The sequence below is a fragment of the Corvus brachyrhynchos genome, unplaced genomic scaffold (genome assembly GCF_000691975.1).
Source record: "Corvus brachyrhynchos isolate BGI_N302 unplaced genomic scaffold, ASM69197v1 scaffold101, whole genome shotgun sequence".
Lineage (NCBI taxonomy): Eukaryota > Metazoa > Chordata > Aves > Passeriformes > Corvidae > Corvus > Corvus brachyrhynchos.
In genome coordinates this window covers 15,265,058-15,292,548 of record NW_008237239.1, presented here as the reverse complement: position 1 = coordinate 15,292,548, position 27,491 = coordinate 15,265,058, and the positions used below count along the sequence as shown (strand labels likewise).

Below are 27,491 nucleotides of genomic sequence, written 5' to 3'. Positions count from 1 at the left end.
TCGCTGTTAGAAAAAGCTCCACACGGGACAGATGGGGAAGGTGGTTTTAATCAGCTTTGCCGAGCGCTGAGAGGAGCAGCCGGCGTGAGGTGGGCGGCGGGGTAAGGCGTGAGGGGACGGTAGGAACACCGCTCCCGCTCCTGGCTCCCTGGGGAACGGGGGTGTCCCTCGGCGTGCCCGGGAATAGCGCGGTGGGGATGGCAGCTCCCAGGGAGTGGTGCGAGACTGAGGTGAGCGCCGGGGGGCCGTAGGCGTGAGGTCCAAGCAACTCGCCTGAAACCCTCGGCAGAGACTTTCGGAGGCCCAAGTTGCATGTCCCGGTTTGCTGCCGTGTCCCGTATTCCTTGCTGTGACACACAGAGCCAGGTGACACGACAGATCCGGGATAAACTCCCTTCGGCCATGAGCCTGCGCGCCCTCGAGTTGGCCTAATCCCATGGCCTTGCTCGGAGACATGTCTCGGCCCTAGCCGGCAAGGGTGGGCAGGTGGGCCTGCTGGCTGGAATCTGGACGAAGAATTCTAACCCTTGAAATCCCTAGCCGGGCATCATCTCTGCTGGTGCAAAAGAGCAGGTTCCTCCTACGGACTGTGTCTGTTTTCTGTGGTTTGCAGATCCCGGCTGTCAGCCACGTGCGTTTTGCTGGCCAGAAGATGTAGATGTCCCTTGTGACTGAGTCCTTGCATGGGCGTCTTGAGGATGAAATGCTACATAAACTCTTAAAGCACAGCACCTGAGGACATTGCTACCGACATGGACTTCATTATTTATTTATGTTTGCTTTAATCAGGAGGAGCTTTTCTGTAAACATGAATTGCTGGGCTCTTTCCTTGAGATGTCGTTTCTTGTTCCATGCTATTGAAACATTAATCTTAACTTATTATGACTCCTTTGTGTTGGTCAGCTCTCAGGGACATTTCCCTAGGCTTGAAAATGTGGGAGCTTTCAAGAATGTGTCAATTGTGCCAAGTCAAGCCACTTGTGGGCTGCCAGACCGAAGCACTTTTTGTCATAGCTCAGTAGCTGTTCAAAGTATTATATCCTGCACTCAGAGGTTTTGTGTTCAGGAATGTCCATATAGGTCTTCGCCTTCGTCCTACAAACAGCTTCTTTCAGAAGGCCTTGGTACCTGTATCACAGAGGATAAAAGGGACTTGCATCCAGGGTCCTCCAGCAACGCTTCCAGTTTTATTTTTCATAATCACAAGGATTGCTTCTCTACTCCCCGTTCTCCAAGGCTTGGAGCTTCATTTACATTAACTGTATGGTTGAAACCTGAGCAAGAAGGTGTAATGTAAGTAGTATTGAAGGTGTTTACTTTCCTGGTGCTCTTAAAAAAATTGACCGTTGTAGGCATGGTCATTATTAGCAAGCTCTTTAAACTTTCAAAAGGTGTGGTGGGAAACTCTGACGTTTATAGAGCCGTATTTAGGTTGGGGTCTTCCCAGATGTCAAGACAAGTGGCTTCAGTTGCAGCAACATTGACTCATGGTAGTTCAATTGCTTTTAATGTTTGGAACTGTTCATACATAAGGTGCATGTCTATTATCAAAAAGAGAAATTTGTCTTTCCAATTCACATTCCTCCTGAAAGCTGCTAGAAAATTATGTTGTCAGATGGTTGTGCTGTTGCTGCTTTCATGATGGAAAAAAAAATTATCTGTGATGTTAGGACTTTTCCAACACAAAGCACCCAAAAATGTATATTTTGGAGCCATAGAAGAGAGGTCATAGTGTTCCTGGAAGATGTGAGGAATGTTGCCTGACTGGCAGACTGTGTTGCTGCTTTAACAAACTGTTCCACTATTTAAACTGCTAGTGAAGTTTCACTAGGTGCTCACAAAGTAGAGGTGGCTAAGCGTGTTCCCTCTCCTATTTGCCTACATGTTGCGTTTTCAGGAAATACCTCTGTTAGAAGTGACCTTTCGGCTTGATTGGGCCTTACTATAATGAAAAACCTGCTTTTTGAAAAACACATCCCAGATCCTACAAAGAAGTTCCTGTCATCTATCACAAAATGCAGAGCCTCCTACTCTTTCTTACCTTCGTTGTGCAGATCTCTTTAAAATAAAGCACACAAAGAGTATAGTTTGTTCCTTCACACTACATGCCACAAATGATTTTGTACTTGTGTTCATAACTTACTCTTAGAATGTAGCTAATGATCTGCTTTGTTGAGGCATTCTTGATACTTGTTTTGCATGCTGCTGTGAAATAGTAAGTTGTCTAAGGGTAGCAAAATCATCAGAAAAAATAGAAATATCTAAAATTGTAATGCAAAATTATAGTATGTTTTATGCAGTGATAATTACCTCGAAAAACTCAACCTAACTGTAGAATTTGTGGTTAGGGATGGGAAATAAATGAGATCTGCAGAGCAAAAGGGACTTTTGTTTGAGTTGAAGTTAAATCATTTCAGCTGGCGGTATGTGTAAAGGCGTCTCTGGAGCTTTGGCGTATGGTTGTTTTTATAGACAGCATTTTCTATATAATGGTTGAATCTCGAATGTCAGAGAGTCCATTTCTGTTGTTGTCCCATTCTGTGAGTTCATGTCCACACACGTGGGCACATCAGAGTCTCCTTCAGCAGAGCACATGCCTAACTTGGAGCAGAAGCATCCTGCTAATTTCCAAGCAAGCTGTTGCAGTGATGTGTTGAGTGAGATCTGTGAAAGTCTTTTGTCAATGGGATAGGCTTTGATGCATGGAGCCTAAAACAATGAAATGTTATGTCCTTGGTTTCAAATGATTAAGTGCTGTGAAGAACCCAGACTCTACTGATGACTGATAAGCCATGGACTAGTGTAAAAGATTAGCTTCCAATTGCTACTGTGTTAATAACTACACAGTGTACATATTCCTGTTCAGTGGGTTTTATAGATCACTTTAAAATTTTAATGTTTTTATTCAATTTTTGTAATAGATCACTTCGTTCGTATGCATTGTGAGATTTGCTGCTACTCAACATGTAGAAAAGACAATGGTAAAGCCCAGTCCTGAAAATTGAAGATGGACAGCAGTGATTCCAGTGGTCAGGATGATATGCCACTGTCCAGGTGGTTTTGTTTCACTGTTCACAGAAAGAATGGTGTTAATTTTTCTTTTTTCATAAAAGGAATACTGAGCTCCAGCTCTGGTGGAACAGTTGTTGCACATGAGTAGCCATTGAAGCTTGACTCAGAAGGCATCTTACAAAAGAGAAATAATTTACCAGCAAACTAAGATGCTTTCCCTTTTATTATATTGGTTTAGTGAATCCTTCAGGTTGGCAGATGGAGTTTGACTTACTGGATGTCCTACATTTTGCAGTCCCTGATGGGGAATTGTCACTGTTACATGTCATTTGTGAGACCTTTTAAACCCCATTATCACAGCAGAGGAGCGTCACAGAACTGGGATGCATTCTAGCAAAGTCTTTGTGTTCCCACCAAAGCATTAGGAAGATCAGCAAGAACGAGCTGCTCATTTTGCCAGTAGAGTGATTGAAAGTTTAACAAGGTTTTTTTTTTTTTTTACTTGCAAAGTGCTCTTACATGAAGTACAGCAGGCCCTTGTGTTTTGGACATGCCATCCTAATGTGTTTTTGTGCTGAATTGTATATGGTCTGCCTGTGAGTGTGTGTGCTTAGGAAAGAAGCTAGGAGTGTTGCTGCACAGTATCCCATTACATCCTGTGACATTCTGATACGCGTGTACCCATGTAAGAGAATAGCACAATTTTTGTTAGAAGTTACTGTGCTAGCTGAAATGAGAGAGAGTGATGTGAGGATCCAAGTCTGAAGGCCCTTTAAAGATTGCAGATAAGCAGAGACACCAAGAATTTTTTTCATCAGTTTCATATGTGAAGTTTTCTCATGCGAATCTGGGAGACAATACACTTTGACACACAGAGAGGAGTCATGTTACAGATTTATTTAAAGCCCTGATGTTCTTCTAAGATGTTTAGTAGAGATATTTGTAGGCATGCTTTTAAGTCACTGCATACTGGAAATATTGAAAGAAAAGCAAGAGAAGAGTGACAAAGCAATGACATTTTTACTCCAGTCTTTAAATTTACTTTCTCTTTAGGCAGTAAGTGAGCAGGGTTCTTGCCCCTGATTTCATTCTTGCCTCATGCTTCCTTCTTGCTGCGTGTACTCATCAGTTAATATAATTGCCTTCAGTAAGCCTGTGTGTAGCCTGTATGTAAGCACAATATAGGAAACCATGTATGATGATAACCCTTCACAATGGAATAGGATAAGAACATGGGTACAAGCTTAGCATATGTGAGTAACCATAACAGGCTGCTTGTATCAATTAGTGTGAACTGGAGCAAGTTCAGATGCCCAGAAGATACTGGTGGCGGCAAGAAGTGAGCTGAGACCTTTTTAGCACATATATGTTTTCACTTTATTTATCTAAGGGACTAAAATCATATGGTATTAATATCCATTCAGATGTTTTACATTAGGAATTAGACTGAAAGGGGTATTTGCTGTAAGATACCATGCGTCCGATTTTGAACCAGTGCAGATGTTCCCATTTGCTCCAGTTAATGTGTGGGAAACACCAGTGTGGCCACATTAGATTCTCTAGAATCTTTTTGTCTTTGAAAGCTGACCGAGTGGATTTGTGTTAATTGCTTTTTTCCCCTCCAACCCCACCACTGAGGTATATGTAGTCAGGTATTGGCTCCGTGGGACTGCAGGTTACCAGAAGTTGAAGACTTCACAAAGAACAGTGGCTTCTCTCTGTAATCATGGCTGGAATGGAAGATTAAGCTGAGGCAGAAGTAATGCTTCCTCCTATTTCACCTGTGTTAGAACTAGTTTGGATTTTTTCTTTTTTCTTTTTCCTCCCTCTCTTCTCTTCTCCCTCTTGGTTTTGCTCTTTTACTAGTAAGTCACATTTCACATTTGTTCTTTCCAGTTTTCAAAGTGATGTACATCAAGGTCACTTCCCTTCTTAAAGTCATGACACCTTTGGGGATAAAAACAATGTGGGGATGTTTGTTTTAGATAACTAAAATAAACAAAACCCTGGATTATCCAATTATTGTTTATCCAGGAACGGGGTAAATCCAGTTCCTAAATATTTTGCTACTTAGCTGAGCCTTCCTTCACATTTATTATCTAACAAAACTAGCATGTTTACAAGCAAACAAAATATTGAAAAGACCAGTGGACAATTTATTAAGAAATGTGGTTTTAGTAAGGTTGGGAAAACAGAAGTCTTCATTTTGCATGGTATTTCATTGACAGCATTCCAGCAGGCTAAAATAGTAACAGGAGGAATTAATTTTTTCTCTTGGATTTAAAGGTGAATTAGTGAATAATGGCAGTATCAAAGAACAGCCTTTTTGATACTTTTCTTTTATAAATGTAGAGTAGGTGAAGACACTTATCAGTAGATAGGGGTTTTTTGTTTTTATTTTTTTTGCCTCTGAAATATGTGTAAGTAAATACTAATCTCATATAAATTTTAAATGCTTCCGTCTTGTGACTTAGTGCACTGATTTAGTCTGGTGTAACTGTTAAAATATTTGACTTTTTGTGGGTCAGTACATTGGGAACTGTATTTCTTGAGCAGCTCAAATGGGAAGGGTAGAACTTTATAATCTTTTCTTGTATTTATGATTACTTTAATAAAATACATCATTGTTTCACAAGCTTATGGAGCCTGTGCTTTCTCAGAACTCTTGACATCATGGTGATTGGATTGGCAAAAATATTTCAGCAGCTTGAAATGAAAAATGGGTTACTGTGGATGGTATTCTCTGTACCTTATAAGTCATTGTTGTGTTTGCTGTTGATGTGACTTTTGTGGGGAAAAAATCCTAATAAGTGTCTGAATATCCTTCTTGCCTTGCTCTAGTTTCTTAGGTTAAAGAAAAACACTGCAAAGGGGAGAGTGTAGGGTAAGCTGGTGTTAGGGCTGTCTTACTTGAACAGATTGGGTGGAAAGATGGAAGGCTTATTACCAAAGCATGTAGTTTGTACTGCTTTTTGTGGTTATATTCCATTTGCCTTGTTAGACTGAGGGAAATTAAAGTGCCTCCACAGGATGTACTGAGTTGCACAGCTTTGTATGAGAAGTGTGGCAGAGATCTGCACAGTCACTGTAGTTTCTGTCATGGAACCTTCAAAGAGGAGGCATGTGGGACCTCTCTTCCACCCCCAAATGAACTGGGGTTGCAAGCACTCAATAAAAAAAAGCAAAACCCGAAAACCAACCGACCAAAACCCCAAAACAACCCAAAAACCTCACAGATCAAGACAGAAAATATCTTTGCTGAAGTTCTTTTACACTTAGTACATCCTGTGACTTTCACTGTCACTGAGCATCTTCTCAAGAGCTGTATTTTTAATGTTTATTTTAATACATTCTGGTTAGCATCACTTTACAGGATAGCACCTTGGCAAGAATGTGTATATGTGTGTGCCTCTGACCTTATGTTGTTTTTCTTGGTTATTTCCAAAGGTGTGTGATAGAAAAGGCTATTGATGGGCAGACTGTGTTCAAACTCACAATCTCTGAGAAAGAGACCATGTTTTATTATCGCACAGTAAATGGTTTGCAGCCACCAATAAAAGTAATGACACTGGGGAGAATTCTTGTGAAGAAATGGATTCATCTTAGTGTGCAGGTGAGTAAAATAAAAACCATTTAATATTTGTTGAAATACAACATTTGTATGCGAGTGGTATAACTGTATAAATATAAAAGAATAAATTGGGGGATGTAAATGATAACTCTTGAGTCTGGTAGGTAAGGATCTTAATTTGGGAGCTAATTTTGAGTAAGTTGCTAATTTAGCACTGGAAAGAAATGCTGTGCTCATTCTTCTGAACAAACAGACTACAAAACTGAAAATTCTCACCTTTAAGTACATGAGTATGTGAGGTGAAGAAAAGCTTGTACTAATATCTTAGGTACTTATATCTGACATTACCAATTAGTCTTGGGTCTCAGTTTATTTCCTGTAGATGAGAATGCCATTCTCAGCTGTACATGCTAGCGTACTTACCTTATGGAGGTGTGTCCCATTTAATTTAAAGAGTGTACATAAGTAAGTAACTCACAAGTAAATATGTCAGTTTCTGCAGGATCAGTCACGCTAATAAGTTACAGAGCTATTACCTCTTATTTTAAAAATATGATTCAGAATTGTTAGAGTACAATTCTTGTGTTCTAAAAGTCTTCTGTTGACATAACTTTTTAATAAGTGTACAAATATCCACTGAGGATAAAGCAAATTTGAGTTTGTTAAAATTTAAACTGTATGTACAAAAATCAGTAAACAAACATGGAAGAAATTAAAATTCAGTTATTTGCATGTCTTGTAATTCCCAACAGGCACCCTAGTAAATTCTATTTGTAAGCCAAGTTCAACTAATAATTATAAACCACAATTATCAGGTATTGAAATGTTTATCTTCTCCTTCCTTCATTTCCTTTATCCGTTCTATTAAATTTCATTTGGTCTACAGCACAATCAAGCATAGTTTTGCTGCTTTCTTGAAACTTGCTAAAAGGTATTGACTGTGATTTGGATTTTTAGTGCTGATCTTGTCACTTGTAAGGAGTATCTAAGCCGACGTCTTGATTTTTTTTGCAGTTTTTTTTTTTTTCCAGGATAACGGCATGGTAGTGTGAATAAGATTTCTGCTGTTGGATTAAAAGAGTGACCTTAAGGTAGAACTAATGAACTTTACACTTCAAGCACTCCAAGGGTGCTATATTACTGCTGTTGCTGTCAGCCACATTTTGTACCTCGGAAGCTGCTAAAGCCTGGCATAGCCAAGTGAAAGTGAAAGGGCTGGTTAAATACACACGAAGATGCTGAACTGCATTACAAAGGAACATGAAGCACCCTGTGGAATTTGCTCCTTTGTTTCTCTGCAGAAGGTTGTTCAATTCATAGCAGGAGTAAAGGAGTATAGCTTCTAGACCCTTAAAGGAACTGCAGGCTTAATGCCTTTTCCAAGTTTCTGAGCTCAGAACTTTCCTGGGCTTGGTGCTATTGTAGAATTCAACTTGCCATTAAAAATGATAGTGGCTGCAGCGTGATCCATTTAGCCCTTGGCCTGGCTATCAAACTTCAGGCAAAGGTCTGGGGTTTTGTTTGTTTGTTTTTTGCAGGTGTCCAAAAGCATTTTTTTTTTCCATAAATGGAGAAATAAATGGAAAATGAGAATACAAGAGAGACCATACAAAAATATGCAAAAGTAACTTGCAGCTGGAAGTGTGTGTCTGTCATATACATAGATGCTAGGCAACAGACACCATTACAGAGGAGTGTGAAGTATTGGTTACAGATGTGAAACTGAATTTAGAGAGAAAAAAAATATGGTGGGATGGCAGATGTGTTTGGAATTCAGGTGTAAGAGCATATGCCTACTCAGGAATGATAAAAATGAAAGCTAAGTGGTGGAATAGCACCAAATAGTAATTAAATGATAAGAGGGAAGGAAAGAAGAAAGGATAGCACAGACTGAAAATAATTTCTTTGGAATAAAATAATTCTAGGGGAAGAGAAGGCTAGTAAATTAATTCTACTGAGGTAATCTAGGAATTTAAATCCTTGGGTTTGTATTTAGATGTGTAATTTGTTAGAGGGAACTACTACTAAGAACCGTGTCATTGCAGAGACTTATTTTCCAGTTTATAGCTGGGAAATTTAAGTTCTACTAACAAGAGCAGAGCCCAAACATTCCTGTGAGTTCTGCATGAAGGGTTTCTTCATTGAGTAGTTGCTGGAGCAGAAAGTCTGGGTATACCAGCTTGGTTAAGTGATGAGGGCATTATCAGAGATGTAGGTCTCAAGAATAATGTTGAGCATTCATAACTAGAGTCAGATGAAATAGAAGAGTAAACAGGTCTTTGGTTCTCTAAGTACACTTCCAGGTTTCAAAGAGAACAAACAAATGCAACTGTTTTAATGAAACAAGGTAAACTTTGGAGTCCAGAGATTGAATGGAAAAAAAAGCCTGGAGGTTTTTAAAAATTAATATAATAGAATTAAGAGAAATTTCTGCCCTTAAAGGAAAAAAATATGGATATGTACTGCCCAGGCTTATCGGTGTGAATAAGTACCTTTGCAGTTAGAGAGGGCAGAGTGTGTGAGCATTGGGGAATGGGGAAGAAAATTCACAGAGAATGCTATGCAGGATAGAAATAAAACTACAAAGTGGTTGATATGAATTAGACTGTCAAATGGTAAAAAATTCTTAGGATTTTTTTTTTTTTTTGGTGTAAGAAGGCAAGACCTGAGTATAGTGAAAGTGTGCTTAAGGATGATTTGAGTAAGGTCCCCAGAATAAATAAATACTTTGCTTCTGTTTTCAATAGTCACAGAGCAAAACCAATCAGAGCAACAGAAATTAATGTATGGAGACAAAAGTGATCTGAAGAGTAGAAACATGAATTTGCAAGCTTATTGTGAACATGCTGCTGCAATCAGATGGCCTTTGTCCAAAAATTCTGACAGAACTGGCACATAAAATCCTGTGACCAAGAGATAGTCTATGCAAAGTTACCAGTAGAGATGGAGCTATAATGCTTATATTTAGGAAGGGTGCCATGTTGATGCCAGCCAGCAGCCAAGCACCTGGGCCCTCCTCACCCCTGCCAGTGGAACAAGGGAGACACCAGAAATAGCAAAAGTGAGAAAAACTCATGAAGGAAAGGGGCTGAGAGGGGATCAAATGATGTAAAGGCAATCACTCACCACCTCCCACAAGCAGACCACTGCCCATCCAATTTCTTAGCAGCAGACCACCTTGGAAGTAAATCCCCTATCTCCTCAAATTCCTTCTTCTACCCTAGTTTTTATTGCTGAGCATGAGGCTATAGAATAAGGAATATCTTTGTCCCAGCTGTCTCCCTTCCCAGTTTTTTGGCCTGACCCTGTCTTACTGCTGAGGTGGGATGAGGAGTTCAACTGGGAAAAGAGAAAGGCTTGCCACTGGCCAAGCTCTCTTCAGAAATGACTAAGATACTAATGTGTTATCCATGCTGTTTTAGCCAAAAATTTGAAACATGGCACCCTACAGGGTGTTGTGAAAAAATTTACCTCCACCCCAGCCAAAGCCTGTACCAAGAGGAAGGAAAAAGGATCTTGGCAATGCGGAACTATTTGTCTTGATGCAGTGGCATACGAGGATTTAGAAAAGATCTTTGAAGAAATAGATAAAGATGTGGAGCTAAATGAAAAAGGGGATAAAATGCAGCGTGGATTTACTATAGATAGCTCATCACTGTCTAACCTCTTAGCTGTTTTTTGATGAGAAAGCTGATTTTCACGCGAAGTAAATGTGTCAGATTTCCTCTATCTGGAGTTGAGTTTAGCATTGATGTGACAACCTATGAGAAGTTGTAGGGTCAAAGGGAATGCTCATGGGAAAGGTTGGCAATAGATACTGCTCATAGAAACTTGCTTATAATCCTGGGGAGGGGGGAGGCAAAAACCCAATTGAATTGTTCGAGAATTAGTTTTTGGACCACCCTTGTGCTTTAATTTTATTAATGATCTTGGCACAAATATTGAGAGTGTACCTATCATAGTAGCTGGTAACAGACATAATCAGGAAGGGGAACAGTAAGATGTCATACGGAAAGAATGGCATGACCAAAAAGACTAGGGGAACTGGCATGAAATAAAGTTGGTATTACAAAATGCAAAGTAGTGAACTTGAAATTCCTCACAAAATTTTTTTACTCTTCTAGTTGTTTTCAGTTGATGAGGATCAAGTCTTTCAGGTTTCTGAAATTTTTAGGGCCCTTCTGGGTGTTTGATCTTGATTTAGTGATATTTTTCACTGTATATATTAGCAAAAACTCTGAAGGTACTCACTGGAGTAAAAGATATATAGCCTTAACTTAAAAGAATCTGGTATGCACTGAAGTGAAATCTCAAAAAAATTGGTGTCTTAAAATCTTAACTTTTAAAGAAATAAAAGAACTGAGCATAGCAATGCATAATTAAGGCCAATGGTGTACCATATTATCTCTGCAAAGTGAAACAAAGATCAGATTTATGCCACTTAATAACAGCAGCACCATTGTGTATTTTCTCTTTCAGTTTCACTGTTAAGTGTCTTTCACTTTCCCTTTGATACTTCAGAATTTATTTAACCAATTAAGAAGAGTGGAGTTTAAACATGAATTTGCAGATACAGATGAGGCTGCTGAAACAGGAGAGTCTTTGAGAACATGTCAGATTGATGTTTTGGTTTCATATTTAGTGTCTGCAATTATAAAAATAGTCTTTTTGCTAGACTTTATTTTGCCTGATCATATCTATGTAACTCTGCCACGTTTTGGCAGACTGTAGCACATTAAAAGCTTTGGAAAGTAAGTTTAAAATCTAAATGCAGAGAGGTAACCGTGACTGAATTACTCTCCTGGGAGGAAAATGCTCTTAGAGTGCCTATTGAAATCAGCATTATCATTTCAATACATGTCAAATATGAGTCATTTCCTAGTTTAGGCAAAATTTCTTTATAAATCTTTAAATCTTCCACTTCTTTCAAGAAAAGGTTGAAGTACTTATGATTTAATGAGACCGCTTTACCTCATAACTGTTTGACTGTCAAGAGAAAACTTGTCCTTTCCAATTTGTGAAATACTTTTATTTTCTGCACAAGTTTTTGAATACTTTACAATTTATTTTATAAGCAAAGAACCTGAGACTTAAAAGCAGGGAGGCAAACATTTATTCTATATACTCCGTGTATGTATTACTAAATACAGGGTGTTCTAAACTGTGTGGTCCTTAAGTTTAATAAGGACATGAAAAAGCAAGAAAGCATTTTGATTTAACAAACCACTTTGATCTCCTCTTTGAAGTCATCACTTACTATCTGTTAAGAGTAGTTTGTCAGGTCCAAGAAGGGAGCGGAGAGTTTGCATTAATTCTACATTTTGGAGCTTCTTGTCTATTAATTGCGATTGTGTGTTGAAAATATTTAGGAGGATGCAGTCTATCCACATGGCTGGTGCTCTGTTCCCACCAGACAGTGGAAATAAAACATGTGTTAGTCTTCATGTATTTGAGTGTGTGTTTGGAGAACTGTTCACAGACACAATGAGCATAGAGCTGCTTCATCATCTGCTCTGCTGCTGTTGCAGGCCATTCAGGTACTGCTGCTGGACATGCAGCCTCCATATTCTTTGATATTAGTAAAACTTTTTTTTGTGTTTTTCCTGCATGCAGAGGTCCTACTATGGTTCTTGCCTCTTCTCCTCCTGTTCTATGGGTATTAGGATGCTGACTGTGTAAATTTGGAAGCTCTGTTGTTGTAACTTCAGCTTCTTGAGAAAACAGGGTATTTCTCAGATGATTCTTTCTACTCCCACTGTCTCTTAAACTACTTATTTTCTAGCCTGAGTACGAGTTTGAATATATTTACAGATTTAAATTTGCAGTCTTACAGCTGCCTCGGAACACAAGACAAGGAACTTCGCCTGGGCTAAGATTTTAATTTCAGAGAATGGCAAAAATACAGGTTTTGTCAATGCCATCTTGATTCCGCTTCTGGAAATTGCAAATGCTTTTTGTAATTGCAGTTGCAAATTCCACTGAAATCTGCCCAGAGTTGGTTATACATGGTAGGAATGGAATTAAGCCTTTGTATGGCCAGTGCTGAGAGGAGGTGGTGTTGAATGTTTTGCAGAAGCTATGCCTGATTTGTCTGGAGAGTTTCAAGATTTGAAAACCATCAATTTTCAATTTGCTTTGCAAATGGTTTGTTTCCTTATACAAAAATAAGTTGCAGCCAGTTAAATTGTATTTTTAATGATGAAAACACAATGTTAAGAATGATTTGCCTTCTTTTATTTCCCTTAGTCTCAAAAATTTAAATGTCCTGCAGGTCTCAGGTACTTTTGTGTGCCCTTGAGTTGTGTGGGGAGAAACCTGGAGAGTTGGGAAGTGTCTCCTTGTACTTGTTATAGCTGGTTGGTATACTATACTGAGACTTGCAGTGTGCATCTGCCTTGTCACTTTTGGTTATGGGAAGAGTTCTCGATACAGGTTTGCCTTCTGTCTATTTTGAGTTGTGTTTTACTACTGATATGCTTCAATTTGATTCCTTTTCGGGGAGACCAAGCTTGAAGTTGTGGAGTGGAGTAGCACCATTTAGAGCACACCATTTGCAGTGTGGGCAGAAGGTCCTTCAGCAGGTAGTTCTTGGCATGCACAGTGTGTGAGTAGAAAACTGGCAACTGATTCCAACATCTTTGCTGGTAAAGATGGATCACAAATACTGTCCTTTCCTCTTTATGCTGTGCAAATTGCTAAGTAAATGTCTTCACAGGATACTTGAAACTTTTTTTGATGAGTCTAAAAACTTCATGAGTACAATGAAAGAGCAGCTTTTGTCTTCCTGTTTGTTTGTTTGTTTGTGGGGTTTTATTTATTTTTTTAAAGTGATTTCTACATTTGGTTCAGGTTTTTGTAGCTTAAAGACAGACTTAAATCAGAAGTCTGATCAAGAAATGGAAGATGAAACTTTCAGGTTGTCCTTTGTGCAACCTCCATTATTTATGTGTGAACTCTGTCTTACATCTTGCGTTAACATCTATGCATGCAGCAAATGGAGGGTGACATAAATTACACGTGTAGATCTTGTACAACGCAAAATCAGTGTGTGCTGGTGGCAGTCCAGAGAGGGAATCTTGTTGTAAGACTTCACATGTATCATTTTCTCATGGAAGCAAAGAATATTTCCTGGCTCTGAACAACTTATCAGCTTGTCGGGAAGGTAGAATGTTCTAGGGATGGGAGAGGGGGAGGAACACCTCCTGTCCATGTATCTCATTCCAGTGCCTTGGCTCAATAATGCTGTAATTTTTTGCATCATTTAAGGACTGCTCTGTTTGATAGCTGTCTAGATAGCCTGTCTTGGAGTATGAAAGAAGAGTATATGAATAGGAACAACTTTCTTTTAGATCTATCAGTGACTTATTTTCTGACAGTCAGTGGTTTTTGAAGCTCCTTAAGCTGGACTGTCTTGAGTAGTCACTAATTGACCTGTTTTTAGTTTAATAGTCTAATTTTTCTTATAATTTATATATTAGCATATATATAATTTATATTTTGGCATTGGATCTTGTGACGTCACTCTTGTGACAATGAGTTTCTCATATGGAATTATGGCTGTATGAAATTGTTCTTTATTTTAAATCTTCTGTCTGTCTTTAAAACTTTTTTGCCAATTTCTTTTGCCAGTTTCTTTCTCTTTATCAGTCTCATACTATTTGATATTTTGGTTATAGAACGCGATCATGTGTTAAAATAGTTTATAAATGAGATTTCTCCTTATATTGAAGCCATTCTGCAGTTTGTTCATCTATATCGAACTTTTCTCAAACTTTTGGGGCTATTTGAGGATGCAAGGGACAGAACTCCACTTGTTATCCAAGACACTTCGCACCATAAATTTCTAAGCAATAAAGTTTTGTGGGCTTAATTTTAATTTCTTTCCTAATAAGGGATGTTTCTCTTTGTTCATTAGTGAGGGACTCTATAGTAAGTCCAAGACCACTTGGAGCAGTGACTGTTCAGAATTTAGTGTTGTGTTTACATGGATAAGAACATTTTTCTCTTGTCAGCTACCTTGTGGTTAACACAATTAGTCTATTGCTTTACTCCCTGTTCCTTAACAATTTTGAGATCCTTTGTCACTTTGAAGTAAGCTTTGACTTTTATTGTCTGCATGTACTCAGTCCTTTTTTTTTCATCTCACTAACCACTGTTTTCAAGCCTGTACAAAATGTTAAATAGCAGAGATTGTTGGAGCTACTTAGTGGTAAGGTACTGTCTGTGTGAAATTGGACCATTTAATCTCTCCCAAGTTTGAAACCTTTCTAGAAAGCCAGTATATTATATTGGTCAGTTCTTTTTATCTACATGCATCTTTACTTCAAAGAAGTCAAATTGGATCTTGATTTCCTTCCACAAAAGTTATGTTGCCTTTTCTAGTGTACAGTATTAATCCATGTGCTTTTCCAACGAATTCATCCAGGACAGACTTGATTTGATGGATTCTCAGAAGAAATGGTCCAAGACCTGGTCATGCATCATGTCTGTAATTTTAATTTCCACGTTGTTCTTTGCTTTTTGCAGGGTTAATTGAAAATAGGTCAGAGGGTTTTTTTTCCCCCCCTGCTTCTTTTCTGATCTTCCATTGAATCTGAAGGTGCTCTTTTTATTAAAAAAAAAAAAAAGGCTGCAATACCAGCTTCTGTAATATGTTTTAATACAGTTAGCTCATTTACTTTATCAAAATTTGAGCTTTCTTTAAGGCATAGCAACACTTTTCAGTGGTGTGATCTATGTAATTCCTGACATTCAGGTTCAAACATCTTGGGCTTTAGATTTCAAAGACAGATATATTGTGTCATAATTCACAGTCTATGTGCATGCTTAGTTCGGACATTTCTGGTTTAGATACTTTGATTTTTCTCCTCCTGCTTTTTGTTTCTTTCCCAATTTGATATACAAATAAACTGGCTCTATTTGGGTATAGGAGCAGCTGACCCTCCTTTGATTCTATCTGTTCTAAAAAAAGGGTTTCAATTTGGAATTGACCTAAATCCCTTCCTCCGAGCACTGTTTGTGTGCGGAGTCATGCAGCCTTGCTTGTCTGACCCTTTGTGATAACTGGCAGCATTTCAAAGAAAGGCACTGACTTTTTATCTTCTGCCTCCTGAATAAAAGCCAAAATATTTTCCTCTCGAACCTCTCTTCTTTCCAGTGGTGTTCAGGTGTATCCTTGCTATTGACTGATTGTAGATGGCCTATCTTGTGAGGTTCATCCTCGTTGCACCTCTAAGCAAATCATCATGTGATACTCAGTGGCAGCATAGAATAAACCATCAACATTGCTCCTAATCTGATGTTTCAGAACTTCAGGCTTCTGTTTCTTTCCATTGAAATGCTTACCCTTGAAGATTTATCCTCAGCACTCAGAGATATGTGAATTTCTCTTTCCAGCTTGATGTCCAGGTTGCATGGAACTTTTGTGGTTCTTGGAAGCAGGACTGGTCAAAAGAAAAAGCCTGTCGTCTTTCTGAGATTCTCTAATTACTACTTACTTGTGCCTTATGTATGTACCTCTTGTCTGTAAGTCAGGTAATTATGCATGTAACAGGTTGCATTGCCACTCTTCTGCTGGACTTCCGAGGACATTTATTTATGTTTGAAGGGCCTTTATCCTTTTCCTTAAATTGTGTTTGTTGACATCCTCATATATGTTTTTCAGTAATCTCCCTGGCTTTTCTGTGCTTTAACTCAAGGGCTGTACTCTAAAGTGCATAGGATACCACTTTATAAGCAGCCTCCCCATGTCATCTCCTGGCCCATCTCTAGCAAAATGGGGCTGAGGGAGCTGCTGCATAAACGATTTCATTTAGCTTTTTCCAGAAATAAACTACCAAAAATAAGCTACCAAAAACACTGTCCTCCAAAGTCCATTTTTGGTCTCTGTTTGATTAACAGCACAGTTTGGATCTATGGCAAAACTTGGCTGCTAAGATGCTTGGTAACTCTGGAGAAAAGCAGTTATTGTAAAAAATGAAAATTGAAGCTTACAGTGAATTGCCATAAAAAAGAGTGTTGGGGAGTTACAGTACAAAGGAGTAGTTGAATGACCATTTCTAAAGGACTTTGTGATGGAGGGAAGAAAGCAGGGCACAGCGGAAGAGGGAAAGGCACCTGAAGTAAGGTTGTGGGGAGGAATATGAAAAGAATCAAAGACAGAATTTTGTGGCTCCTTGACCATGAAAAGAAACTAAGCCCTCAGAGAAAAGATGAGACTTTATTTGCGAAAATCCCTTAGCTGTATACATGGAACTTTTTGTGGCAAGGCATTCAGAGGGCAAGAATAATTGCTTTCTTCTTATGTAAATTATCCCCCCAAAAAGACAGAGGAATGGATTTTCTAGTTTTCAGTCCCAGCAGAGCTGTTCAGCTCTGTTTTTTAGAACCAGTGTATTCTTGCATTAAATTTGGGAAAGACTGAGAAGTCACACTACTGAGTGGTGCAAAATGGTGCAAAATCATCAGATATAATCAATTTAAAAGACTAGAATTTAATATGCTGCTGATAGTGTAATACAGGGTTAATAATTGTATATTAGTAACAGCTCCCCTCATTTGTGTAGGTATGTGCTTGTTCTTTGACTAGTGAAGCACAGAGACTTTATTCAGAAGGGACATTTCATTTGACATCCACATCTCATCCCTAATTTACATGATTACAAGTAGTTCGTGAAAATTCAGAATCAGTGGTTTTGCTGTATTTTAAATGGAGGGGACAGAGAGAAAATGTGCATTGTTATGAGATTATCTAAAATGTACTTTCTGACCTTTTGTTTCAATTAATTGTGGCAAGTCTATGTAACTGTTTAAGCTACTAAAAAGCAGCTTGTTGAATCCTTAATACTTGTTTCCTTTCATGTTACTGTAGTGATCACTGAATGTTGGATCTGATTTGTTCTGTGACTTGGGGAAAATAGAGTCATTATGGAGCAAGAAAGCAATTGTTCTTCACGCATTTGCAGATCTGGTGACTAGGATCCTCTCATGGTTTTTTGTTTGGAACTCATTTACAGCACAGGTGTCACTTGTTAAAGCTTTCCATGTAAAAAGAATAGGGTTTGATTGATGGTTAAAGTAGTGGTTTAACAGCAAAGCTTGTTTGTTAATTACTTTCGTTTCTAACAGAATCTGTATTTGCAGTTTTGCGCTCTTGGCTTCTCTGTGCCACTGCCCTGCCCCGATGTGTTTGTTCTGTCCTGAGGCATCAGTAATAGATTGATACAGCTCTACTGGCACTGGCAATACAGAATATTTTTCATTGGTGCAGTGCTGGCTGGAGTAGAAAGTGGCATAGCTGTAATTAACCATTTTAATACTACTTCATACTACTGAATACTTTCAAAGTACTGGTCAACAAAAGATTAGGTGAAAATTGCCAATCTAAAATTGGAATGATTACAATGTGCAAAATGATCACTAATCACAGATTCAATGTTTATTTTAAAGCAGTGTTTACTTTTTAAAGTACTGATTCTTTAAAAATACAATTTCAAAAGCTGTCTCTTTTCACATTGATCTTTCTTTGTCTCTAGCCTGATTTATCAGATAATTGAGTATGGGTTACCTCACTCAGTTTTTATGCAGTACTAAAATCACCCCATATGAAAAATGAACAGCATGCATCTTTCTTATTTTGGATCCTTCTGCTTGCTGTCACTTGCATTTTTGCATCTTGAAGCTTTGTTCATGAAATAGCTATTAGTTTTTCTTAAGCTTGTAAACTGCCTTATGGATCAGTCTGCCTTCCAGTTGCTTTTTGATTTTGCTGTTTGGGGTCAAGTTTATATTAATACATGGCTTATTCTTGAAGAGAGTTAATTGCTTCGGGAGCATTCCAGGGTTCCTTTCCCCCCAGCCCTGTCCCCCCCTTTTTTTTTTTCAAATTTCTGTTGTTCATCAGGGAATTCGAGCTGAACTAGTGGATCTATGCGCAAAAAGAAAGACTTGGATTGAAGGAAAACCATTTCCCACTGAGAAGGGATTAACATTGTAGGAGATAGTGAAAAAGAGAAGTAAAGGAGGGCAAAGAGAAAAGCTAAATATCTTTTATACAAATGCTAGGAGCATATGTAATAAGACTGCTGAATGGGAGTGACATGTTTTCAAGGATAAGGAAGATATTATTGGAATAAGAGAGACAACCAGGAAAATGAAGGGGGATTTAAAATGCCAAGATACAGTTTCAGTGAAGGGAGACTAATATTAAGCTGAAAGAGATGTAACAATATTGCTGAGGGATGATACTCCATCTGCAGTAGGAAACACTCCTGCTCTCACCCCCTCCATTTAATTTTTTTTTTTAACTACTTTTTTTAAAACTAAGTTCAGTGGTTTGTATGCAAGGACATGTTAATGTAGTTGGGATTCTTGGCTGCTGTACCAGACTTGCTGGTGGTCAGAAAAAAAGCCCCAGCAATAGAAGTATTTAAGACATACAGTGGTTCCTAAGAAAACCAGAACTTTGATTTGAAGAATGCTGGTGTATTGAAGAGTAGGGAGAGAGATTGTTAGAGATCACTTATGATATGGACTGTGTTAAAACTACAAATGAGAGCATGTTTCTGCTGTCACTGTAAGGTTGTTGCCTTTATGCTGTTAATGAAACAGTGTAGAATATTGTCACAGTTATGGAAAGATGTAAATATAAATCTGTATGTGGAGACAAGAAGCAAAATCAAATGATCAAAAATCATGAAATTTGAAATGGTTGTGGGGTGGGGGTTTGGGCTAGATGGAAAAGCAGCCCTAAAGTTATTGATTTTAGCAAAGCTAACTTTGAAGGAAAGCAAAATGCTCCTGGGGTTTTTGCCTGCAATCCTGTGATGAATGGGAAATCCACTCCACACAAGTAGAGAGTACATAGTGTATAAAACACGTAGAGAGGCTGCAATTAAAATTCATCCCAGTTAAGTCAAGAAAAGGAAAGGCCGATATGGGCCTGAGGCAAAAGAAGGAAAGGCAAAGAGACAACTTGCCCCTCCCGACCTTATGCTTTTTCCTTCCCCTTCGCTGTTCTTTACCATTTCTTCTACTGTCCCTTTATCCTCTCCAGCCCTTCTGTTTTAAGATAGTTCTGTCACTGTGGTCCCCTGATGAGGTTTCTTCCTCAAGTCTCTTGTTTTTTTCACACTGGATTTCTCAGAGTGTGGGCATAACTGTTCAGAGTGCTTATAACATGGCCACGAGTCTTTCTCCCCTCTTCTCCCCAAAAATACTTACACTGTGCATCACCTTAAACATGGTTGCAAGCTGTATATAGCAGACATATTTTTTCTTTCCCAACTTCTTTTATCTGTTTGTGAATCTGGAATGATTTCAGTTCAATGTGTGGCAAGGGAAGCTGGGGAGGGCAAGTGAGGGGGTATGTAACAACTTGTATAGATGGTGTGTATATATGAAAATCTTTAGAAAAAGACACTATGCTGTGCTGGAACATCTACTGCTGAAATGGCAGGATTTCTTGAGAGCCAAGAGTGAAACAGGCACATACATAGTGGTATTCCTTTCTTTTGTGCAGAGTCAGGACACAAATTGTGTCTTCTTTTGGGACTGTCTGTGCAAGTTGCTTTATTGTTGAACCTCCCACATACACACGTTATCAGACATCTTGTTTCAAGGTGTAAAGAACAGATATGAGGAAGAAAGTAAATTTAACATATTTAAAGTCTGAATCTGGGCAGGTATAAAATGACATTGCTGAAGCTGTAGGCAGTTTATAGTAGCTGAAGGTCTGGCCCTTAACTAATGCAAACAGTTTGAACAAATTTTGATCTGGCATTGTATTTTTAAAGGTGAACAAAGATTATAATGGCAGAAGTGGATTTTGGAGAGATATTTAATGGGACATTGGTGGAAGATTGAATGGTCTTTTTCTGTCAATGTGTATTCTCTCTTTTTCTTTTTTAAATTGCAGTAATTTGTTAACTGCAGAAATTGGCAACAGGCAGAGAGCATGACCATGTGGTCTTATGGCATTCAGCTGATGACCTGTTTCTGACGATGGTATGAGGGTTCATAAAGTTTAGTTCCATGTGTATTGTGATGATAGTTGCATCTATATTTAAAGCTTTCTGTCACTGAAGCACTCTTGGTGTTGTCAGATGTCCATTGGACTGGATGAGCTGCAACTTCTTGCAATTGAATGTCAATAAGACCAAAGCAATTTTGGTTGATTCATAGCACCAGCTTAAGCATATTCACTTGCACAGATTACATTTGACAGATAGTTACCTTCAGCTGAACTCTGTGGTTAGAAGCCTTGGTATATTCTTGACAGTGAGCTTAAAGCTGATGCCTTATGTTTATTTCATATCCTGTTTTTGCCTTCCTAATACTGCATGTGTATGTCTACATTTAAATAAATTCACAGCTGAAGTACTAGTCACTCCACTTGTTATCTCTGGACAGAATGTTGTGATGAGTCAATTTCAGTATTTAAAAAATACTGAAATTGGTGGTTTTTTCCCATTTAGGCAGTTTTAATTTCAAAAGCTGTCTAATCAAGGATTTTTTTTATCAGGAACTTCTGGAAAAGTGTCTGTCAAAGTCTAACAAGAAGAGGATAAGAAAAAAAGGTAGAGGATATAAGCAAAGATGAAAAAGTATTATTCTTCTTGGAATGTTTTTCTGGCATTCTATCAGTTTTCTGGCCTGCAGGGAAATATAGTCAGCACAGGTGTTCTTGCCCTATTATGTTAGTGAAAGTTAAAATCCTCTGGATTCTGGAACAAGATTGTGCACAGTGTCATCAAATACTGATATGTGTTAGCATCCCCTATAAATTTTGTAAAGAAAAGCATCTTTCCTTGTCATTTCTCATAACAGTTCTAAAATAGTGTAGGTTAAAATAGTTTCAATCCTTGATTCAGTTAGTTGATCCTGTTTATGGGTGAACTTACATACATTGCAACTTCATTTGGAACATACTGAAGAACCAAACTTTTGAATTATTTCGAACCATTTCCCTCCATGGGTTCCTAGTCAGCTTAAAGCAGCATCCTGATTTTGAAGAAAAAAATCAGTGATTTAACACCAAGTACCTTGTACATATGCTGTTTCCACTCACTCACAAGTTCAGTTTCTGTTCTTAAAGGCAAAGGTGATTTTCCTGTAAAGCTTAAGGAGGTCCTGAAAGGCAGATTTTTTTACTTCCTTCTCTCAGTGAAGAATAGGACTGCAGCATCCTTGAATTTTGATATGAATGAACCAGAAGTAAAATACTTTAATTAAGAGGCTTGTAGTTGCATATTTCGGCTAGACTGATGTGTTCTGGTGAGAGGACAGAGTTGACTCTGCAGTTCTGGCAAGAGTTACGTAATGAATCTCAGCCTAGAATGATGTTGGCATGTCGTCTTCTAAAAATGACAGAATGGTTGAAAGTAAAGGAATATCCCCTAACCATGGATGGTAACTTAAGCACCTTCTTTTTGGAAATCATCATAATAAATTCCCTGGCCATGTTGTTACTTGTGTTAGTAGTGGCAATGAAAAGCCTCAAACCCTCTTTGTTTTCTTCCCGTAAAATGCCGTTTGTCCTGAGAACCAAAGAAGTGTGAAAAGCATCACGTTGAAACCTCCACAGTAGCCAGGGTTGCACCTTGCCTCTACCATCTTCTATTCTTTTCCTTCAGACTTGCAGCTAAGTTGCTTCAAAGACTTGAAATACAGAGGGGTGAATTTGGGTTTGGTTGGGGGCACGGAGTTCCTACAGGTTAAAAACTATGGTTTTTGCCATGTGATGGTAGTATAGGATTTGAATATGGAAACAGGAATTTAGAAATGTGAACCAATCATTTAATAATAGCAGATAAAATTGATTTTATTATGTGTGTAGCTTTTGCATTTGCTGTAAGATTTTGGGCATACAAACTAAAAACAGCGCTGAAGATTTGAAATTGTGACAAGGTTGTAGCTGGAACAGCACCAGCCTCACTGGCAAACTCATCAGGCAGTTCTGTTGCTGGTACAGAAGGTGCCATTTGTCTGTCAAGTGTTATGCAGATAGATTATCTGAGCTGGCTTGTCCTCTTGGATATTATTCTTTAGTTTCCACAGCCCTCCCTCCCACAACCCCCCTGTCCCTATTAACGTGGTTATTAGCGTCTTTTTTGGTCTGTTTGAGAACAAGTTCATAGACAAATTCCTTCTGACGTATCCTTGTTCTCATATGTTTGCTACATAAATTCATTATCTCTTGCCAAGCTTTAGATCTGCCAAGTTCCCTCTGTTTTGTCTCAATTTTCATTCCAGAGAAAAAAAAGTAAAATGCAAAGTGCAAAACACTAAAAATGAACTCTTTTTATTTTAAAGGTTGTAAGCTTTGTCTCTGAGAGAGGGAAAAACAAACAAAAACAAGACCACAGGAGACTTTGATGTATGTAAGACATCTGCCCAAACATCTCTAGCAATAATGTCATCACAGCAATAGTTCTTATTCTTGAATTACTTGTTCAGCTAAGGTTTTAAATTTGGGTTAGGCTGCATTTGGTACTTTGTAAGGAGAGCTAAGCAATATGGGACTGTAGGAGCAGGCTCTGTGCTAGTGCTGGTGAGTCATATGTGGAGTATGGAGTAGAAGGTGGTTGAGTGTGATGTGGAATCCTGACTCATCTGCAGAGGTTAAACTGTGGGAACCTCTTTACTTTCTGAAGCAGTCATAAGGTGGCTGATAGATTATCTGAAGGGTTGGGAGAAGTAGAGGAGTTTTGGGGTCTTGTGGTTATAGAATCATAGAATATCCTGAGTTGGAAGAGACCCACACAGATGATAGAAGTCCTACTCCTGGCCCTGCAGAGCACCAGCCCCAGGAGTGCCTGAGAGCATTATCCAAATGCTTCTTGAACTCTGCCAGGCTTGGGCTGTGACCGCTTCCGTGGGGATCCTGTTCCAGAGCCCAACCACTCTCTGGATGTGAACCTTTTCCCAGTGTCTGGCCTAAATCTCCCTTGACACAGCTTCGTGTCATTCTCTTGGGTCCTGTCACTGATCACCAGGGAGAAGAGATCAGTGCCTGCCCCTCTCCTTCCTAGGTTAAACTATTTTGTTTCCCGTTTGTATTAACGTTTGAGAAAAATAGTACTTGGGGGCAAGAATCTGCTGCCACCTGTATTCACTACATTTATCACATTGTTTAGGTTTTTTGTTGCTGTTGGTTTGTTGTTTATTTTTTTCTTTTTGTTTGTTTGGTTTTTTTAAAGCTAAATGTAAATATAGTAGATAAAAAAGAGGTAATAATAATTAGTAGAATAATGCAAAATGAGAATAAGGCAAAAATGGGGGCTAGGTAAGGAGCCTTTAAAATGAATGTTTAAGGTGTGTAAATTCTGCAATTTATTCAGTGAGGAAAGGTGTTGAATTGTGGCAGAAAGTTGTCTGCTATTTCTGATTCATCAATTTAGGGACACGTAGACACTCAGATTTAAAAAAAATATGTAAAATGCTGCATTGTGGTTTTTGGTGCCTAGCTCTGCTTAAATGACAGCTGAAAGTAAGCTTGGATTCATGCTAGTGGTTTCATCCTGGTTTTTCTCCCCAAATTATTTTGCTGACGTCCATATCACTGACCTTTCCTCTTTACAGAAAATCATTTATGAAATATTAAAGCTGTGTGGAAGCCTTTGTAATTGCAGCTTCAGCAAGATTTGCAATTATGCAAGAAAATACTGAAATACATACCTTTGTGCATCTCATCTCTTTGATATGCAAAAGCCCTTTACTCTTGCTTTTATTAACTGTTATGCTTCTGTTTCTCACCTGCTTTTGCAGAGGAAATATCTGAACCCGCATATCCCCCAGTGGTAGAATATGCTGTATATCTTTATATGAGGAGGCAAAAAGAGCATATTTAGACAGGTTGAAGGTGAAAAAGATTTTTATGCTCAAGTTTCTGATTAGACCATTATAGCAGCATCACTAATTCCCCTCCTTCCATCTATTGTCTTCTTTCCTCTGTTGTCATCAGAGACCACTGTTGATTTGTTGACTCTATTAAGGTATTCAAGGAAGCCACAGGCCTGTCATTTTGGTCATAACCTTAATCTGTTTTCTCACCTTGGGAGAAAATGTGTTAATACACTGTCTGTTTCTATAGAATGAACTCATTGAGAAAGTTCCTGATGCAACAAATCTGCAATACATTTAGAAAGTAAAAAGGTTTTCTGAATCTTGGTTATTTTAACAGATAGCAAGCTATGTTTAGGTGACAATTTTTATAAGTACCATACCAAATTAAGTGACAGTAAGTAATTTTAACAGTACGTTGTGTAGTAATTTTTGAGCTGGATGAGTTGCAGCTCCTCCTGATTTCTAATAATCTCTGATTCCTTGTTATTTCTGAATGATTAAGCAGATCATTTATGCTAACTTCTGCTTTAATTTACATCTCTGTGAAGACTGTGTAACTTTATTGATTCTGGAGTTGCTTTCGTTTTTAAGACAAGTAAAGGGAGGGGCCATTTCTGCTGGCTTGCTGATTTGGAAAATAAATTGAACTTTTTTTCTTTTTGCCTTACAGGTAAATTGTATAGCTGCCTAATTGCTTCTCATAAAACACGTTAAAACTCTTCATATTGTGTATCACCTTTATAATGATTATTCTAATTCTGCGTAACCACTTGTTGTGCAAATAGGGCTTATTTTAAGGAAAATGAAAACAGACTTGTTTGAGTTTTTTTACAGTTTATTTTTTGTTCTCTTATTTGGGGGACAATTTGCTTTTCTTTCTTGTATTTGGGAAACTGACGTGTTTTAGTTTGTATAAATTTTTAAAATTTAACTTGCATTTGCAAGCTAGCTAAACTTGCATTTTTAATGTAAAAATTAGCTTCTTTTTTTTTTTTCTTCTTTTAATTTTAGTACGCAGCTATCTGATTTTTGGAATAATCTTGCTCACTGTCAGGTATATTTCATAGATCCCTGAGCTGCTCCTCTTTCATCTTATTTGAAAACAGTAGTGTCCGTTACATGTACTGGACTGTAACCATTTCCTAGTATTGGAAGGTGCATTTTTGGTCTGTGTTTTATATGTGTCGGTCAGTCCTGCCCCTGCCTTCTGAGACTGTGTGATGGTCTGAATAGCTGTAAGAGCTGAAGTTGCAGTTGAAGTGCTTGCCATCACTAAGTTGGCTGGAAAATTAAGTAGGTTGGTATCATTTGGCTTAAATGACTGGAAAATATTTTTTTTCCTTTCGTTTTTGGTGCCAGAGTTCTCTATGTTGTGGAACTCCTCATTTATGGCTTAAAAATCTGGGAAGAAATCCTTCTGGTTTATTAATCTGTCTTGCCAGACACTGGGATCTACTTATTAGAACAATAGATGATGGAAGGAAATGTTAAGATTAAATTGTATTTTATGGTTACTAGAAGCTGTGATGAATAAGAGTAAAAAGAATGTATATCCAACCGGTGGATGAGATTAATGTTGTCTTGAAATAACTCCCTTTAACTTATCTGTAATATTAATAAATCTTACCCATGCCAATAAATATTGGAATAGGAAAGACAACATACAGGAAAAGGTTGTACTAACTGAAAAAAAAAGTGTCTCTGAAGCATATAATAATTACAAATTAAAATATTTGGGGATGAGACTACTGCATTTGTTGGTTGTGTGTCATTTAGTACAGTGAAGCTTTGGTCCCTGGTTAGTGATCTTTAGCTCTGCTGTGATACATTTAGGGATTCTTAAGGATTTTTTTTTTAATGGAACATAAAGGATTCTTTTCTGTGTCTCTCCTTCCTATCTTATTTATTAGAAATCATTTTCCATGAGGTATATGGGTGGTATTAATATTAGGATTGACTTCTAATGGAAAAATCTTACTAATGCAAAAAGATCGTAGTGTTCACTGAAGAAAGGTTCAGTTAAACTCATTTATTTTGGCTGAAATGGTGCAATTCAATTCCACATGGAAGAGACTAAAATTGTCTCAGTTGCCTTTATATATATGTAAGAGGACATTTTGATGACAGGATGATTAATGTGTGTGAAGAAAAAGCGTATGTTGCTTAAGTGGGCCAGATATCACACATGTACATTACAAGGGAATAAATGTGAGTGTTATTATGTGACAGCCAAAACTTTGTAGATTGAGATCTCAGAACTCCCCCAAACTGGCTTTGGCTTCTAAAGGGTCATTGTAGTTCAAAAAAGTGGAGTCTATATAACTGTGTCTTGTACTTGATAGCAAAATCTCTTCTGCCCCTGTGTTAATGATGAGGAATATTAGGCTATTTGGTTTTTTTTTTAAAAAGCGTATTGTTAATTTTTATTGTATTACTACTGATTTTTACAATACCTATTATACTCTTTACTTTTAACAGTTATACTATTCATTTATTTATACATTGTTATACCAGTAGGCGTTAAAACTGTAGATATCAGTACAACACACGGCTTATAAAAAAAACCAGAAAGAAAAAAAACATGGTATTCTTCAGTCAAGGAGCTTCTGCTTTTTGCCGTAGTGCCTTAGCCAGTGCAACTGCTCTGAAGTGGAATATTTGGTTGTGATGTTTCTTTTTTGCCACACAGATTACTGCAATATAGTGGAAGTTAGCAGTTCTGTTAGCACTTAGTACATGAAAATAGTGGCTTTTGTTTACATGGCAGTTCTATCTGATCCAAACCGAGTGGCAAAATTCATGTTAAATTTCATTGTTGTGTTTTCAGGAGTAGAATCTGAAGAGCACAGATCTTTAGGTGAGAAAATAAAGTTGTAGTATGTTTCCTGTACCTATATCATTTTATTAACAGTAACATGGACGCAATCCTGTGCCATGTTCTCTGGAATGACCCTGCTTGAACAGGGAGGTTGGACCATGTGATCCACTGTGGTCCCTCCCAATCTGTGATTTTGTGATTCTGCAGTACCCTGACCTATAGAGCAAGAAAGGTTTCTTAGGCAGG

At 38.1% G+C, this 27,491-nt stretch overlaps 1 protein-coding gene across 2 annotated transcripts in view; it reads left to right on the top strand.

The window, feature by feature from the left end:
- The first annotated feature begins 6 nt into the window (after positions 1-6).
- Positions 7-27,491, top strand: part of USH2A (usherin) — a 388,071-nt gene continuing 360,586 nt past the window's right edge. Inside the window, exons 1-3 of one of the 2 annotated variants that reach the window (XM_017730036.1) lie at positions 7-89; positions 614-1,293; positions 6,460-6,625. In XM_017730036.1, the coding sequence (XP_017585525.1) occupies positions 773-1,293; positions 6,460-6,625 (687 nt within the window). In that variant the 5' untranslated portion in view covers positions 7-89; positions 614-772. Of the gene's footprint in view, positions 90-117; positions 1,294-6,459; positions 6,626-27,491 lie in introns of those variants that run through there. The other variant, XM_017730037.1, reaches the window with a different exon arrangement.